We start from the raw sequence: 15300 nt of genomic DNA, 5'->3' as shown, positions 1-15300 counted from the left end.
AACATGGAAGTGTCTCAGAACGTTCAGCATAGCTGATGGGTGAGCACTCCTCAGCCTGCCTCTACCTGAAGGCTGTCAGATGCTCCTCAGGTTAGGAATTTGGGTGATGCTGTTATCTTTTATCTCTGTTTATCAGGATTAGTTTCTGAAATGGTGTCCTTGACCTGCTGTGTGTGGTGGTTGCTGTGGGCACCTGGTTTCCATGTGTCTTGATGAGCATTTGCACTTGTTCAAGTAAATTTGGATTTCTTGAATGCAATTAAATTTAAAACTAACGTACTGAAAACTAAGAACATATGATGTAAATGGATAAATCTAGGTTGATGTTTCATTTTCAAAATACTAAATATTTCTAATAATGACTTTGATTAAAATGTAGCTAATGGGGGAAGGGCAGTCACAGGTACGATGAATGTGAGATAGATTGAAATGAGGTGAACATATGGGTTCCTTAGGGGTGAGCTAAAAGGACAGAATTAGGCTATGATTTACAAATATCTTCTCTGTCTCAGACTGGTTTCTCTTGTAGACCTCCACAGCAAGCTCAGCTGAGAAGCAGATGAAGCACTTGAGTAGTTCTGGTCTAACTGATGCGTTAAAGCAAATCTTACATGGCTGGAAGATGCAGACAAGACTCTTGTCTCAGTGTCATCTCTTTTAATTAGACCAGATTGGGTTTAATAAAAAAGTGCTGTATCTACAGACTTTGTTTGCCTCCTTGGTTCCCTCTTTGGGGCTGGAGATCAGAAGTCAAAGTCAAGATTTGCTGAACTTTTGGGTGCACTACTTTTGTTTGAAAGCTGGATGAATGAATCTGGAGGTTTCCCTAACAGAGGAGGGTAAGGAATGCACAAACCATTCCTTCCTTAGTTAATAGCACATTGGTGCAGGGGGTCCATTTTTGTAGGTTGCTGCTTCGATCTGCCTACAGAGAGGACCTGTTATATGATAACATGGTTTGACTGAGTTGATGAGATTTTTTCCAAAGCAGATCAGGAAGCTTTATGAATTGTAAAGGAGATGTTTCAAAGGAATAGACCTGCAGTTGTGTCCTAGCTTCAACTTCCCACATGCAGGAACAGTCCTGTTTTATGCAGGAATAGTACACTAAGTAAATCATGTCTTGCTGTGAGAAAGAAACTTCTCCTTTTGCTCATTTAATCCCTCATGTTACATTGTGAATGTGCTTAGGGAAATGCTTCATTTTTGGACCTCTTCTGGAAAATTGGTTTATTTCGGTCTTCATAACAAACCCTAAAATCATACCTTAAAACAAGGAAATAATCTCCTTTTTCTTTTTATGCTGTGTTCAGAGTCTGCCTGCACAATACATTGCACGTTTTTCATCTGCAATTGTAGCATTGCTGCTTTGATTTGTGCCAGTGTTTCCCACAACAGCAAGGAAAAGAAGCTTAGGAAAGTAGGTACTATGGTTATGAAGGTGCAGTTATTTGGGGAAATAACTCTTTTGTCTCTAACAAATGGAATTACTCACTTACTTATAAAACTAATTACTCTTCTGTTTGCTAGTTGAATGACAAATTTCTCCTTTAATGAGTAGTTACTCCTCTGTACAAATAGGATAGTTGGAAGCTTGTGGTCAGCCAGGGAGGATGGCCCTAGTCTGTGCTTGGTGATGGGTGCTCGTTGAGATATGCTGAGAATATGAGCCTCAAAAGTGAGATAATTGTCTATTTCTGAGCCCTAGTAACTGGCAAGTCTCCAGTTGGCTTGTGTCATTGCTAGAGTAGACTGATCCTGCCTTGATTTTTCTCCCCCTTTTCCAAAACTCCAGCTGAAAGAACTGGCTGGATGTAGTTCATGCATTGCATTTCATATGGAAAATAGGAATAAGCATCCTTCAGTTGCTTGGTCCTGGCTTCCTACTGAGTCTGACAGTTCCTGAGCACATTTAGAAGGAATTCAGCTGTTTCTAACAAAGTAGAACTGGACAAAAGCTGAACAGAAGCTTTATAAGTTTGGTATTAAACTTTGGCACTGCAGTGCCATTCCCTGATGAAAGTATTCCCAAGACCTAGGGCTGATAGTGCAGCTCAACACTGGGTTTTTGGTTTGGTTTTGTTTGTTCTTAACCAAAAAAAAGAGTTTGATATTAGTGTTAGGTGTGATTCTTGAGCGGAATTCTGCTGCAGAAACTCCGCTCGGTCTGTAATGCTAATTAAGATACTGAGGTATGTTTTATGTCTGTAGCACACCCTCAACTAATGTATTTGAAGTATGGGTTTAATTACTGCTCCATGTTGAGGGATGCTTGGATCACTCCCCAAAAATGTTGAACACTGTAGCTGGGACATGAGAAAGGCATGATTCCTGGTTTAATCAGTCTACAGGGTGGAATGGAAGCTGGGGTGCAATGTCAGAGACTGCAAACCCAGGATGGAATTGCATCTTTTCTTACAAATCTCTCTATAGAAGTAGCAAAACAGCAATCATATCACCAGTTCATAGCATTATTTTGAGTGTTACTTATCAAATGTTGCACAGGAAAAGACCCTGGACTTCCCGTGGCCTAGCTGCCATACTCTACCCCTGCTGACTTTATTTGTATATAGTAACTTGTCTTCCTTTCCCTTTTTCCAGATAGCATCTAATTAGTGTTAATTCTAAGCTTTGTCATGGACTACAGGTGAAAACTTTTCACTGAATATTTTTTTATAGAATATTGGGCAATGGGAGAACAATGTCCTGCTTATCAGAGCAATCAAATAATTACTACAACCAAGTCCTCAGCAGTTACACTGAAGTGTCATCATGCTGTGTTTCCTGATGTGTGTGAAGTTGAGTTGGTTTTTTGCAAATGCATCACCATCCTGGAGGCAGGATATCAGGGAAGGGTTCTTCACCCAGAGGGTGGTTGGGCACTGGAAGAGGCTCCCCAGTGCAGTGGTCACAGCACCAAGCCTGTCTGAGTTCAAGAAGCCTTTGGACAACACTCTCAAGCACATGATGGGATTGTTGGGGTGCCCTGTGCAGGGCCGGGAGTTGGAATTCATGATCCTGATGGGTCCCTTCCAACTGAGCATATTCTGTGATTCTGTGATCCCAATATGCCTGTGCCCTCTCAGGGGTGGGAGCAGGTTCTCCAAAGTTCAGCATTTAGCACTTCACTCTTCCCTGCCTGTCCTGCTTCTACACAAACCACTAACATTGAACAAAAGCAGATGCCATTTGCAGAGGGGGTGAAAGTGCTAACCCCGGTGTTTAACTTAAAATTGCCAACACGTTTGCTGCTGCACTTTCATCTGTGTTATCTCCAGAGAGTGCCTTGTATCTGACCTTGCTTTGCATTTTTACCCTTGTGCATCTTTGATTTGATCAACTCAGCAGCATGTAGTGGGTACTCAGGCTGAGGAAACAGCTTGATCATGGGGAATAACATGGGATAAGGGATAGCAATCACAAATATTGAGATTCTATTTTATTTTCAGGTAACCTCTGTTTTCTATACAAACATGCTTTTGGTACACAATCTAGATTAACAACGGTAAAAACAAACCCTTCGGTGAAAATTTATTGACAAAGTTTCACAGTTCTATGCTGTGGAGCTCTGAGTTCTTTTGCACTGCAGAGCTATAAATTAAATTGAAATTTTCTGAGGAAATAGTGATTCAAACGCTGCTTCTTATGGCAAAGGCAATGTGTTGAAAGGGAATTGCAGCAGCAGGTAAGTAGAGGTTTTAGTGGCTTACATGGCTTTGACAGGAATATTCTCACCTTGTTTTTACTGCATACTGGGCATAAGGATTGTATCTGGGGGAAATTATGTTGCACTTCTTCTGGCTAGAGGCTTTTTTTCCTAAAATTCCCCTTAACACTGTAAGGTGACTGTAATATGGAGTTACCACTGGGTTGCTCAGTGCCTCCAGGTGAAGTATGCTCAGAACTTAGTTAAACTCTTTGTCAAGCTGTCAGCCCTGCTGAATTATCTTTGGATACAAAAGACTTTCTGCAAACCTGTTCAGTTTTTCCCAGCGGGTTGGAGACTTGCTCTCCTACCCCCTTGCCTCCCTGTGACGTGCTGCTTGTGTGTGGCAGAGTTGGGTACAGCTCTGTGGCTGCTTTTTGACCCCGTTGCTCTCAGCATGTGCCTGCTGGAGAGGGGCTGTGGTGCTGTACAGTGTGTGCTGTGCTTTCTGCTCAAAGGGCTCCCCTGGTAAGTCACAGTAATTCAAACCTGTGAGTCCCAACATGAAGTCATGGCCCCCCTTCCAGATATACCGCGTGCGCTGGGGTTGTGTGGTGGATCTGTGGACCTGTGGCATATTGTGCTTTTTGGCAGCTGGAGATGAGACACCTGCAAGATTAATTCTTCCTGGCTTGTGCCTCCCTGCAGTGCTGTGTTTGGTTAGGAGTTTTGTTGGGGCAAACTGAAGCTCATTAACTCAGAGTCAAAGGGAGGAAAGGGACATGGGTTTGGTGATTAAAATCTGTGGGGTCGCTCAAGGATTGGGTACTCTGAGCTTTGTGTTCAGCCATACAAGCCCTCAGAGTGTTGCTGGATGTGGTCTCTAATAGAAAAACTCATCAGAGCAGTGCTGTGGAAATACTTCCTCATTCGGATGGAGCAGGTTACACATTTTGTGATACTGAGAAACTAATCTAGTTTGTCATTAATGAAACAGAACATATTGCAATGCAAATGAGAGGAGTTGCATGACAAGTGGTCCCACAGACCTCGGCACTTGCTATTGATTGTGCAGTCTTAATTATTCATGCTATGCAAATTGCATTTCTCATCTTGCTCCTTCTTGTCTACATATTTTTGGTACAGGACTTGCCTGCAAACAGTCTTGTTCTTTCACTTGAGAGACAAGGATTGTTTCTGGCAAAGTTCTTAATGTTCCTTTGTCAAGCAAGTACTGGCTCAGCCAGGCAAGGCTCTGGAGCTCTGTCAGAATGAATTCTTCCTGCTGTAACTTCAGATGAAGAAAGGGAAGAGTTGGTGGAGTATTATATGATAAGAACAAAAGCTTTAATGTAGTTTTCAACTTCCTTTGGTTTTGATACTGGAGCCCTTGTGGCACTTGTTTTCTGGTCAGTTGTTTGGAATAGAGATGTGAGAGTGTTCTTTTATTCATGCTAAATATTACTTTGCATTTCAGGTACACTAAGCCACTAACCTTTGCAGACTGCATTAGTGACGAGTTGCCATTAGGATGGGAAGAAGCTTATGACCCTCAGGTTGGAGTCTATTACATAGACCACAACACCAGTAAGTGACATCTTATTGTGTTTTTGCAGAGTGATTGTTTTGTGCCTGTGTTAAAATATACTGAACACTAAACCACAGAGTTGCTAACAGCATGTTTTAGAGTAGATCTGAGATCTGCAGCTCGTGAAATCAGATCCTGTCCTCCATTGTACAAGGCACTTCCCTCTCTAAACGGGAATCTGAGACATTTTGGCTTGCAGTCTTCAAATTGGCAGTCACATTTGAGCTGATAATATGGACACACCTCTGTAAGATTTGGTTCTGCTGAGGAGCCCAACTAAGCAGCAGTGATCTGGAATTTGTTCTTAGCCTGGAATTTGTCCCTGTGGCGAGACCATCAGAAACAGTGCAAAGGTCTTGTGTTGATTCCCCTGGCAGGGATCAACTGAATGACAGCACGAGCTCCCTGTGCTGCAGGAGCTTGCACTGCCTTTGCTAGAGAGGAAACTCCTGAGATGTGTGCAAGTTCAGGCTTGTGGTGTTTTTATTCTGTGTCCTCAAACTACACTCTTTGTTAGAATGCTTGATAGGCCAAAAGAGTTAACTTTATAAGCTCATTTGAATTATGAGAAAATACAGCAATTGATATATCATTGCAGGTATTGTTAGGATAAGTGTATTGGGTTGTGCTAGAACAAATCCCCTGAAAAAGTAATAAACAAAATAAATTGGTGACTTTGATTCTCTTTACAGAGCAGCTCCAATTGCAGTCCAGAATTTGACAGCAGAACCATGCCCAGGCTCTTTTGGGAGAGCTTGTGACTCATACAAAGAGAAAAACTTTTAAAATTAAGACAGCAGTGCCTTGAAGTTGTGGGATTTTTTTAAGTCTACTTCTAGGACTTCAACTGAGAACTTCAGGATATTTTTTCTCATCAAGTAACACCATCTTTTTAAAAATAAAAATATGGAAGCCTGATGTGGGGTTTTTTTTCTTGATTTTTTTTTTTCTTCTTCCCTTGAGTATCTTCATCTACATACCCTTTTTCAGAAATGCCAAAAATTCATCCAGGCTTTAGCAGCTTCTCTTGGGTATTAAAAATGCAGACTGAAAAAAGCCTATTCCCAAAAAGCACTGATCGACCTCTGCAATACAAAGATCGAAAGTTTCTGGATGTGAAGGTTACACAAATATTGTTATTTAGAGCTTATGTCACCCTAAAATCACAGGATTTACATATCTTTAAATGGCTTTATCCTAAGTATTTTTCTGTGTGGCATGGGACGTTAGGTTTTACTTTTTACAGGAAAGGGTAGTGGAGAAGGAAAGGGTTGGCCCCAGGGTGACCATGCACAGGTCTGGTTGCAGGTCTGGGAGAGCTGTTACTCAAAAGCACCACAGGATTCAGAGGCATGCAGAGAAGCCTTCAAACTGTGCTGACACCTGCTTAATAAAACAACGCATACTTTTAAAAAGTTACGCTTCTGTGGGATGTCAGAGGCTACAAGACTTGAGTGAGAATTTCAACTAGAAGGTTAAAAAGAAGAGAAGCCAACTCCTGAGCCTGTTTCTTATGCCAGCTCTCATCCAAATCATGATAAAGCGAAACATATCCACTTACCTTAACCTAATCCAGCAGCTCATCCTTGTGGTTTATGTTGAAGTATCCTCTGGAGGGTGTCCAAAACCTTCTTCCTCTCCAAGGTCTCTTGCAGATTCCCTGGCAGAAAGGAACTGTCATCAGAGGGTGTGAAGAGGATGGAGCCATATTGGTTCTTGCTGCTTAAGTGCTTGAGACTAATTATCAGAAACAAGCCCAAGGACAGACGTAAATTAAATCTAAAGCCATGAGCCATTAAAAGAAGTGAGATGGAGAACAATTCTAACCACCCCTCTGAGGGAAAATAAATACAATTAAATTGAATTGAGTACCCAGAGTATTCCTAATACAGTATTAATGCATAGCCCTGAGTGTGTCTCTCTGGGAAAACTTCTTTGGAATTTGATTTGCACAAAGAAATGATGCTGATGCAAGCAGGGTAAGGCTACATTCCTCCAACATGAAACAACCAGATTTATTTATGACAAGCTCAACATTAAATTAAAAATTCACAAGACAACACATGATGTGATAGCCTTCATTTCTATAGCCCTTTCATTTCACTTTTGAATGTATTTTGCATTTCTCAGTAGGTGGGGCCCACCAAGAGCCCTGGGCCAGCATTTTCATTTATTGGTATTGAATGTTTGAAAACCAAAGCTCAAAGCTGCAATCAAGGGAATACAGTTAGTGCTGTGATTACTGTAAAGGTGGAGGTGAATATTTAGAAGAAAATATGGAAACAAAGCATTTCAATACCTAAATGTGTTTTCCACCCTCTCTCTGAACTGACCCCTAAGGATTCCCTGTGTCAGACACTGTATGGGCTTGGGGCAGTGGCAGAGCTTCCCCACCTAACAGAGGTGTTCAGGATTGTATGTGTTTATAGTCTTGTTCCTGGTTGCTTATAGTGGAGGGATTTCCCTGCAGCAGCTTCCACCACCCTTCTTGGGATTATGGGAAGAATGGGCTGCTAGTCTAAGGAAAAACTGGAAATAGCCAGGCTTGAAGACCTTATGTCTATGTAGACTTATGACCCAGTGTCCTGAATTAGACTTCAAGAGTTGTGGGTATTTTGCCAAGATACTTATTATGCTTGAAATTAAAGAGTCCTGAGTCACAGTTCCTGGTGCTTATTCATGGAATCTAGTGCAGGGAATCTGGATGTCTGGGAATGTGGGGGTCAGCTCTCTGGGCAACTCAGAGCAGACTTTCCCCTTCTGATTCAACTGTAAAGTAAAGGGAGTTACTCCATCTGGGTATGGGTCATGGTTGTATGAAAATGGGATTTGGGTGCAAGAACAGAGACAGGATCCTGGGGATTTCAGAGCCTTATAGGTGCTGTGTCCTCCTGACTTTTCTTTTGCTCCCTCTATGAGAGGCTGTAGTGCTGTCCATGAGGGCACCAGCACCTAGGGCTGGCACAAGCAGCTTTTTCCTCAGGTTATTTTGGGGCAGTTTTTCAGGCCCAGGCTTGGCTTTAATGTTACATCAGCTGAAATGTTGCTTCTGCTTGCAGGACCTGTATAGGACTTTTTGTTGAAATGCTTCTACGAGCTATCCTGGGTTTTTTTAATCACTTTTTGCAGCTTCTCCAAGTTTTGCTGGGTAATTTGAAGTGCCATGTGTTCTTCTGAGTCTTGAGATAGTGTTAAAACAAGTTATTGCTGGAGTAGCCTGTTAATTTTCTCCTCAGCATGATCACGGACAGCTTGTGAAAATGGTTGTGTGTCCATCCCTTGGGTAAAATCCTTTATTTCTAGTTCTGCTCCTGGGATTATTGCCCAACTGTTCTCTTCTCTACATCCTGTGCATTCCAGTGTTACTATTACGCCTGACTCACTCAAGAGCTGCTCATACCTTCCACCCTGGCAGCTTTTACTAAATATTTAAAGAGGCTCTTAAGATATGCAGATTAGATTCCTACTGGTAGTTTCAAGCAGGTCCTTTTTATTAATTATTCATTATGTGGTAACTAGGCATCCTTATTCAAGCATGTTAGTTTAGACAGTTCAGAGCACTTGGTCAACTGAATACTGGAACCTGTTCCAAACAAGAACATGTAATAGCCTTGAAATAGAAATGAAAAATGTTTTGGACACTTCCTCACAAAACAGAGACAAACACTGACAATAAATTTGCTTCATTAGTATTAGGACCAGCTGTGTGTCTGTGACCTTATGCCTTTTTCATGATTAGAAACCTGGAAAGCAATGTGTTGGTTGTACTGGGGTAACAGAGATGGAAGTGGTGTAACTGCTCATGGTTGCATTGCCTTTGTCACCTTAAATTCCACCTCCTGTATTCTTCAGTGATTTACTGCTGTCCCTGCTTTTGCGGAAGGAATTGTTTGCTCCCCTTCTGAGATGCTGTTTGTATGATGTCATTTAAGAAGGTTTCACAAATACATCCTGTGATTTGATGAGTCTTTGTTTTTACTTACCTGTGGAATCGGAGTGAGAGGGTTTTCTTTCTCCTCTTTAATAAAAGCCACTTGGCAGCCAAAGAGGACGGGCAGAGTTGTAAATGCTTTCATGTTGTCAGATGCAGTATAATGCAGTCATGTGGCAATGATATTTTCTGAAGGGTTTTTTTAATCAGTGAAACAGTAGAGGTATTTTATTAGTAATGTTATAAAGCAATTGCAATAAAGATAAGTCTAACAGTCAATGTCAGTATCTTAGAGCTGTGCAAGCATGTTCTTGGGTGGATGTTTTTGAGAGCCAGAACCAGCAGAGGAGTTGGAGAGTTGTATGACAATTTTGTAATGAATTGTTCTACACAGTGATTCAGCAAAACTCATTGGAATTCATTGTGGATTGATGGTCACCTCCTAAGAAAAAAGGAAAATATCCTTATTCCACATTCTTTATTACGGGCAAGGGGCTATTTTTAAAATATTGTCACAGACAGTGGAGCTTCTCCAGGCAGCAGAACAAACCTGCATTCTGTTGATCTGGCTTTCTCCTGTTTTCTGTCCAAGAAACCACCCAGATAGAAGACCCCCGGGTGCAATGGCGGCGGGAGCAGGAGCACATGCTCAAAGACTACCTGGTCCTGGCCCAGGAGGCGATTGCTGCACAGAAGGAGATCTGTCAAGTGAAGCAGCAGAGGCTTGAACTGGCCCAGCAGGAATATCGGCAGCTTCATGATGTTTGGGAGCACAAACTTGGCTCTCAGACCAGCTGTGAGTACTTAGTGAACTCTTAACCAGTGACTTCCTCTGTCATGAACCCGCTAGGACAGTAAACGTGCATGAGGCTGCTCCTCTGATAACTGGGATGTTTTGCCACGTCACTCTCCACGTTTGCTTGGTTTGTCTCAAAAGCAGTCACTGCCCAACACCTGGTTGGTAAAGGCTGGTTGCTGTGGGACACTCTTGTGGCCAGCTCAGACACTGGTGTCAGCGTGCAGCTTTTCAGCGTGGGCTTCAAAAACTGTGAAAAAGTGTGGTGGTTGGCTCTGTGTGAAAATGTGAAGTTATGTGGTATTTTTCTTGGTTCCCTTGTTTAAGATACAGAAACAAGGCAAGAAAGGCCGTTTTGGATAACATTCCCAGACATTTTGTAGTTTAACATCCCAGCTGAGTGGCTGTTTTGTGTAGCTGAGGGCCTGTATTTTATGCCATGTAAAAGCCAACAGTGGTGTATTGCCTCTTATGTGTGTGAGGAACACTGTTTTGTGCTCCATATTCCTTATTGCACAGGAAGCATCAATACCTGTTGCTTCAAGAGTTGGTGCAGAAATGACTATAGAATGCCATATATTTCCTCCTCACTTACTAGTTAGGAGCTGGAAAATGTCCAGAGGAGGATTTATTTCCTACAAGTATTCCAGAAATTTTTTTATAATCCTCATAATTGCAAACTTTCTGTGTTCTTGCTGGCCCCATCAGTGCACCTCTGTCTCCCTGCTTCACTCTTGTGAGTTGTGTCTTATGATGGACAATTCCACTGGTTAATCCTGTGCCTGATATTAAAAGATTTTAAGTGGTTTTCTGTCAGCTGAAGCATTCTTGTTTGACAAGGGTCCCTTCCATCATCTCCGAAGTACAATTTTTAGTCTTTACTTAAGAGGACTCTACTTGAGTGCTGGTGTAGCAGAGCAGTAGACTAAGAACGTGAGTTACACTGGTATGATGTGATTTGTCTTGAGAAATACAGCCAAACTGAAAGAACTAGAAATGCTTTCCCATGTTTTATAGGGCATAAACTGATGGCTGCAAGGATCAAAATATCTCCCTTGCCTACAGCTACCTCTAACAACACTGTACATTGGGGAGATTCTGTACCTTCTGAGGCAGAAGGGGTTTAACCACTGCTGAGAAGAGAGTTCTGCTCTTAATGGGACATTAATTTAATCCAGTATGACACGTTGTGTGGTTGGTTTTGTCCTCAAGGCTGTGAGAAGGCTTGCGTTGCATTTTTCAGTTTCGTCTCGTTCTTTGCTTTTTTTCCTAAACATTCAGTGAACTGTTTTGCTCAATGAGAAAGTCTGAAAAAAATAAAGTAAACCTTCATGCAATGCCTGTCCCTTCAGTTCTGTTAAATGCCTTTGGAAATGCAGGAAGCCACACTATTGAATGGAGTGAATGTGTTTGGGAGTTTGAGTTAAGTGTGTTAACCTGGAACAAATCCAGACTCTGGAGATGCAGGACATGCTCTGGCCTCTTTAGTATACACTTGTGGAATTCTTGACTGCACCGTTGCCTTTCCCTGCCTGTGAGAGGGGTGAGATCTGGAAATTGGGCAAAAGGCTTACACAAGCAATGTGTAGGGATCTGGGTGTGCAGGAGTGATGGGAGTCTTACTTTGTGCTGGGGAGGGAGGTAAAGCTGCTAAACTGGGTGCTGTATTTGTTCTAGTGCTCTCTGGCTCATCGTCAAGTTCCAAGTATGACCCGGAGATCCTCAAAGCGGAGATTGCTACTACAAAATCCAGGGTGAGTAGTACAAAGGGATCTTTGCTTGCCATGAGTAACCTTCAGATATTTCCAGACCTCATGGCAAACACTAAAAGGGGATGCCAAAGCAGTTGGAAGAGCTAATGTCGCTATTTTTAATCTAGGAGGCGATTTATCAGAATTTTCAAACGTTGCAATCTTGGGATTTTGAAACACTTTTTTTTCCCCTTAGACTTTAGACTTCCTTGGCAGCTGGCAGGACATCCTGCTGCACAGACACACTGTGGGCTGTGTGCTGGCTCCTGGTTGTGCCCCAGCAGTGGAGAGCTGTGAGTTCTCTCCAGAGACTGGCAGCTGTTTTGTCCTGGGCTCAGTGCGGGCTGTCAGCAGTGGCTGTGTGCGCTCTCATGCAGAGCCCGGTTTGGGAAGAAGAAAGGACTAAAGTAAAGTAGGTCAGTGTGGCCTCTGTGGAGGAATATAAAACAGCAAGCTGTAGGGTCAGTGGATTTACAATATGTGTTATCATCCTGCTGTGTTACTCGTGCAGTGGGGCCTCTTAGTTTGGTATCTTGGAGGGTGGCTTTTGTGGAGTGTAGCTCCTGTTTTGGTGCTTAACAGTTTTTTTGATGACTCGGAAGGTTTTAAACATTTCTGAGTAAAAGTGACATGTGTTTCATTGTTGTCTCTCTTGAACTTTTCTTAACTTTTCTGCTTATGAGGTTGGAACTTCCCTTGAGCCCTAATTCCCTGGTACAATAGCATGTGCTGGATAAAACCCTAGCCAGTGATAAAGTCCTGATGAGGATGCATTTAGGGCTGCTTGCTGCTGTTGAGATGAACTGATTATCTGGAAAATTTGTTTAGAGTACTGTCTCCACTGAATAAATTCTGAATTGAATGGGTAGTGCTGTACCTAAGTACCCATATAAGATATCATTCTAAAAATGTGACACCTTGCTGCAGGTTAATAAACTCAAGAGAGAAGTAGCTCACATGAAGCAAGAGCTCCAGTACAAAGAGCATGGATTTCAAACACTGAAGAAGTAAGTGTGTTCTCAAGATCTTATTTTCAGTGCAGAACATTTCTGGCTTGCAATACATCCCCCACTACATTTATAAATAGCTGCCTAAATAACGTAAGCTGAAATATGTTGCCGCTGATATCTTTAGGCATATGCAGCTGAAAGCAGTACACAGCCACAGGGGTAGTTGTCTCAAATCAATGCCTGTATGTGATTGACCACGTCAGAACTGACTTCATGGCAAGAAGATTTTGAACCAGGATCTGGTATTCAGTTTTACCCAGTATGGCTCAACACAGATGACCCAGTACAGCCCATTGTCTTGATTATAAGAGCCATGGATCTAGAGCACTGAGGAAAAACCTGAGGGGGAGTGTGAGGGGAGGAAAAGTTTCAGGTACTTACCTTTGTATGACTAGACATCTGGCATCTCTTAAAGAGGTATTTATTATAAATGTCAACTGGGGTAGAATTCCTTTGGGAAAAGGGAAGGATGAGGTGGTTTGTAATTAGGTTGTGAAAGCAAATACATCTGTGCATGTGAGTCTGTGCCTGGTTTTTGAAATCATGACTGAAAATAAGGTAATTCTCATAGATGGCTAAGCTGATCCTCTCCAGCTTAGGAACAAGGCAGCTGGCAGCAGTCTGCCCAAACAAACCCTTTTGGGGGTTTGTGTGCACCTTTGTCCTCCTTAGGGAGTCAAAGAGATGATGATATGTCTAAAATTAGAATTCTGAAGCTTAAGGTACTGCTGAGTGGAGTAACTTAGGCAGTGATGAATGGGGTTCTTTGTTCCTTCTCTTGTCCTTGTTATACTTTGGAGTATATCTTAAAAATTCCTGTCAAGATGCATGCATCTAGGATGATTCAATTAACTGGATGTTATAAAGTGTTAGCTTACTGGGTTTTTTTTAATTTCTATGCAGAATTGACATGAAAATGTCTGATACTCAAGGTGGCTACAAACTTGATGAGGCACAAGCCATTTTAAGTGAAATGAAAGCTCTCAAGAAGGCCATCACATCAGGGGAGAAGGAAAAACAAGACCTCATTCAGGTATTGAAACAAGATGACTTTATATTATTTTGTGTCACCATTGGTAGAAGATTGAATTTCTGAGAAGTAATTTAAGTGTTTTGCCTTTCAGATATGTAATTGAGATTTTTATTAACATAAACTAGTTCTATGTTGTGGTTGGACTGCAGCCTTTTGGTTCTTCAGATCCTGGAAATAAGAAGTATAAAATAAAACAACTAACAGTAATAAGCACTTTCGTAGAGATTAGTGTTCATCTCAGGGTTTACTGGTTAAGAATGAACCCTGTGGCCTTCTTGGTCTGCCGTGTCCAGCTGAGAGCCTGTCTGTCCAGGCAGGATGGTGATGTGGGCTGCTCCAGGCTGTGGGAGATGCAGTCCAGCCGTGCCTGAGCTCCTGTTTGTGGGGTCTGAGTGGGCTCAGCAAACATGGCCAGATCTTAATCATGTGGTTAGGCTAAAGTTATGCAGCTGCTGAGGTGTTTTGAGTAGGGGTGAGCTCACCTCATGACTTTTTGTGGTTTTAGAGCCTGGCCAGGTTGAAAGACAGCTTTGTGAATGACAGAGGATCCCAGTCAGACCTGTGGGCCAGCAGCGTGTCTGTGGAAAGCTCCAGCCCTTTGCTACCCCGGCAGTACCTGGATGTCAGCTCCCAGACAGATGTTTCAGGAAATGTGAGTAATGCTTGAGAAACCCTGTGCATGTGGAGACATTCCCCCTGAACTATGTGTAGTGCTGCCTTAGTGTGAGTTTCCAGGCATGGACAAGTTTCTGTGAAGTCATGCCTTCTCCTGGTTTAAACTTCAGCGTGACCTTCATTTTTTGTGTGCAATGTTAATGGATCTCTAAGGGCAACCTCATGTTTCCCCACACTGTCTCTATGAGAACAACCCAGGTGGGAATAAAAGGGAAGGAAGCTTTTCCTTGCCTGTAGGTGTACCTTCTTGTGATACAAATATTCCCACAGCTCTTTATAGCAACGATATGCTACGAGACAAGAAACTACAGCTGCATGTGGGCCAAGCTCTAATGAGGACTCTTCCCTTAGGAGTGTGTTTGGGTTTTATGGTGTTACAAGTGAGAACAGTGGCGTATGTGCAGATATTTTCATGCCATCAGACGTGTAGAGCTCATAAATCTTCAGTCCACAAGTGCAACAAAATCATAAGTGTCAGGTGGTGCCAGCCTTGGTCAGTGCTGTGGGTGCATCTTATTTCTCACAGGACAGCACAGAGCCTCTCCTGTGAACCTTTACTTACCCATTTGCAGCCACTTTCAGTCAGGGCCACACATGTTGCTAAAGACCTGCAGGTTTGGGCATGATGGGGTGTACCTTGTCTTTAAGACTTTACAGCCAAAGCAAGATGTCATCCCAAACCAAGGGTGCAAACAGCATTTTAGAAAAAAAGATTACAAAGGTATTTGTAATAGATAGATGTGGTAGATTTGCGTTTTTTCTGATAAACTAGGCCAAAAAGAGCCTCTTAATCTTGTGGGGTTTCAAGTATTTGAAGAAATAATGAAAAAATGTAATCAAAGGCAGTGTGTTCCTATTCTGTGATTGGTT

General features: G+C 42.3%; 1 protein-coding gene across 1 annotated transcript in view; it reads left to right on the top strand.

The window, feature by feature from the left end:
* WWC1 (WW and C2 domain containing 1) overlaps window positions 1-15300 on the top strand; it is a 67090-nt gene that overhangs the window by 26633 nt on the left and 25157 nt on the right. Inside the window, exons 2-7 of the mRNA XM_027643412.1 lie at window positions 5124-5233; window positions 9758-9961; window positions 11639-11715; window positions 12640-12719; window positions 13626-13755; window positions 14261-14407. Coding sequence (XP_027499213.1) covers window positions 5124-5233; window positions 9758-9961; window positions 11639-11715; window positions 12640-12719; window positions 13626-13755; window positions 14261-14407 — 748 coding nt within the window. The remainder of the gene's footprint in view (window positions 1-5123; window positions 5234-9757; window positions 9962-11638; window positions 11716-12639; window positions 12720-13625; window positions 13756-14260; window positions 14408-15300) is intronic.

This window comes from Corapipo altera, unplaced genomic scaffold (genome assembly GCF_003945725.1).
Source record: "Corapipo altera isolate COAL_440 unplaced genomic scaffold, ASM394572v1 75, whole genome shotgun sequence".
Lineage (NCBI taxonomy): Eukaryota > Metazoa > Chordata > Aves > Passeriformes > Pipridae > Corapipo > Corapipo altera.
Note: the sequence above shows the minus strand (reverse complement) of the source record. Positions and strands in the feature narration are given on the sequence as shown.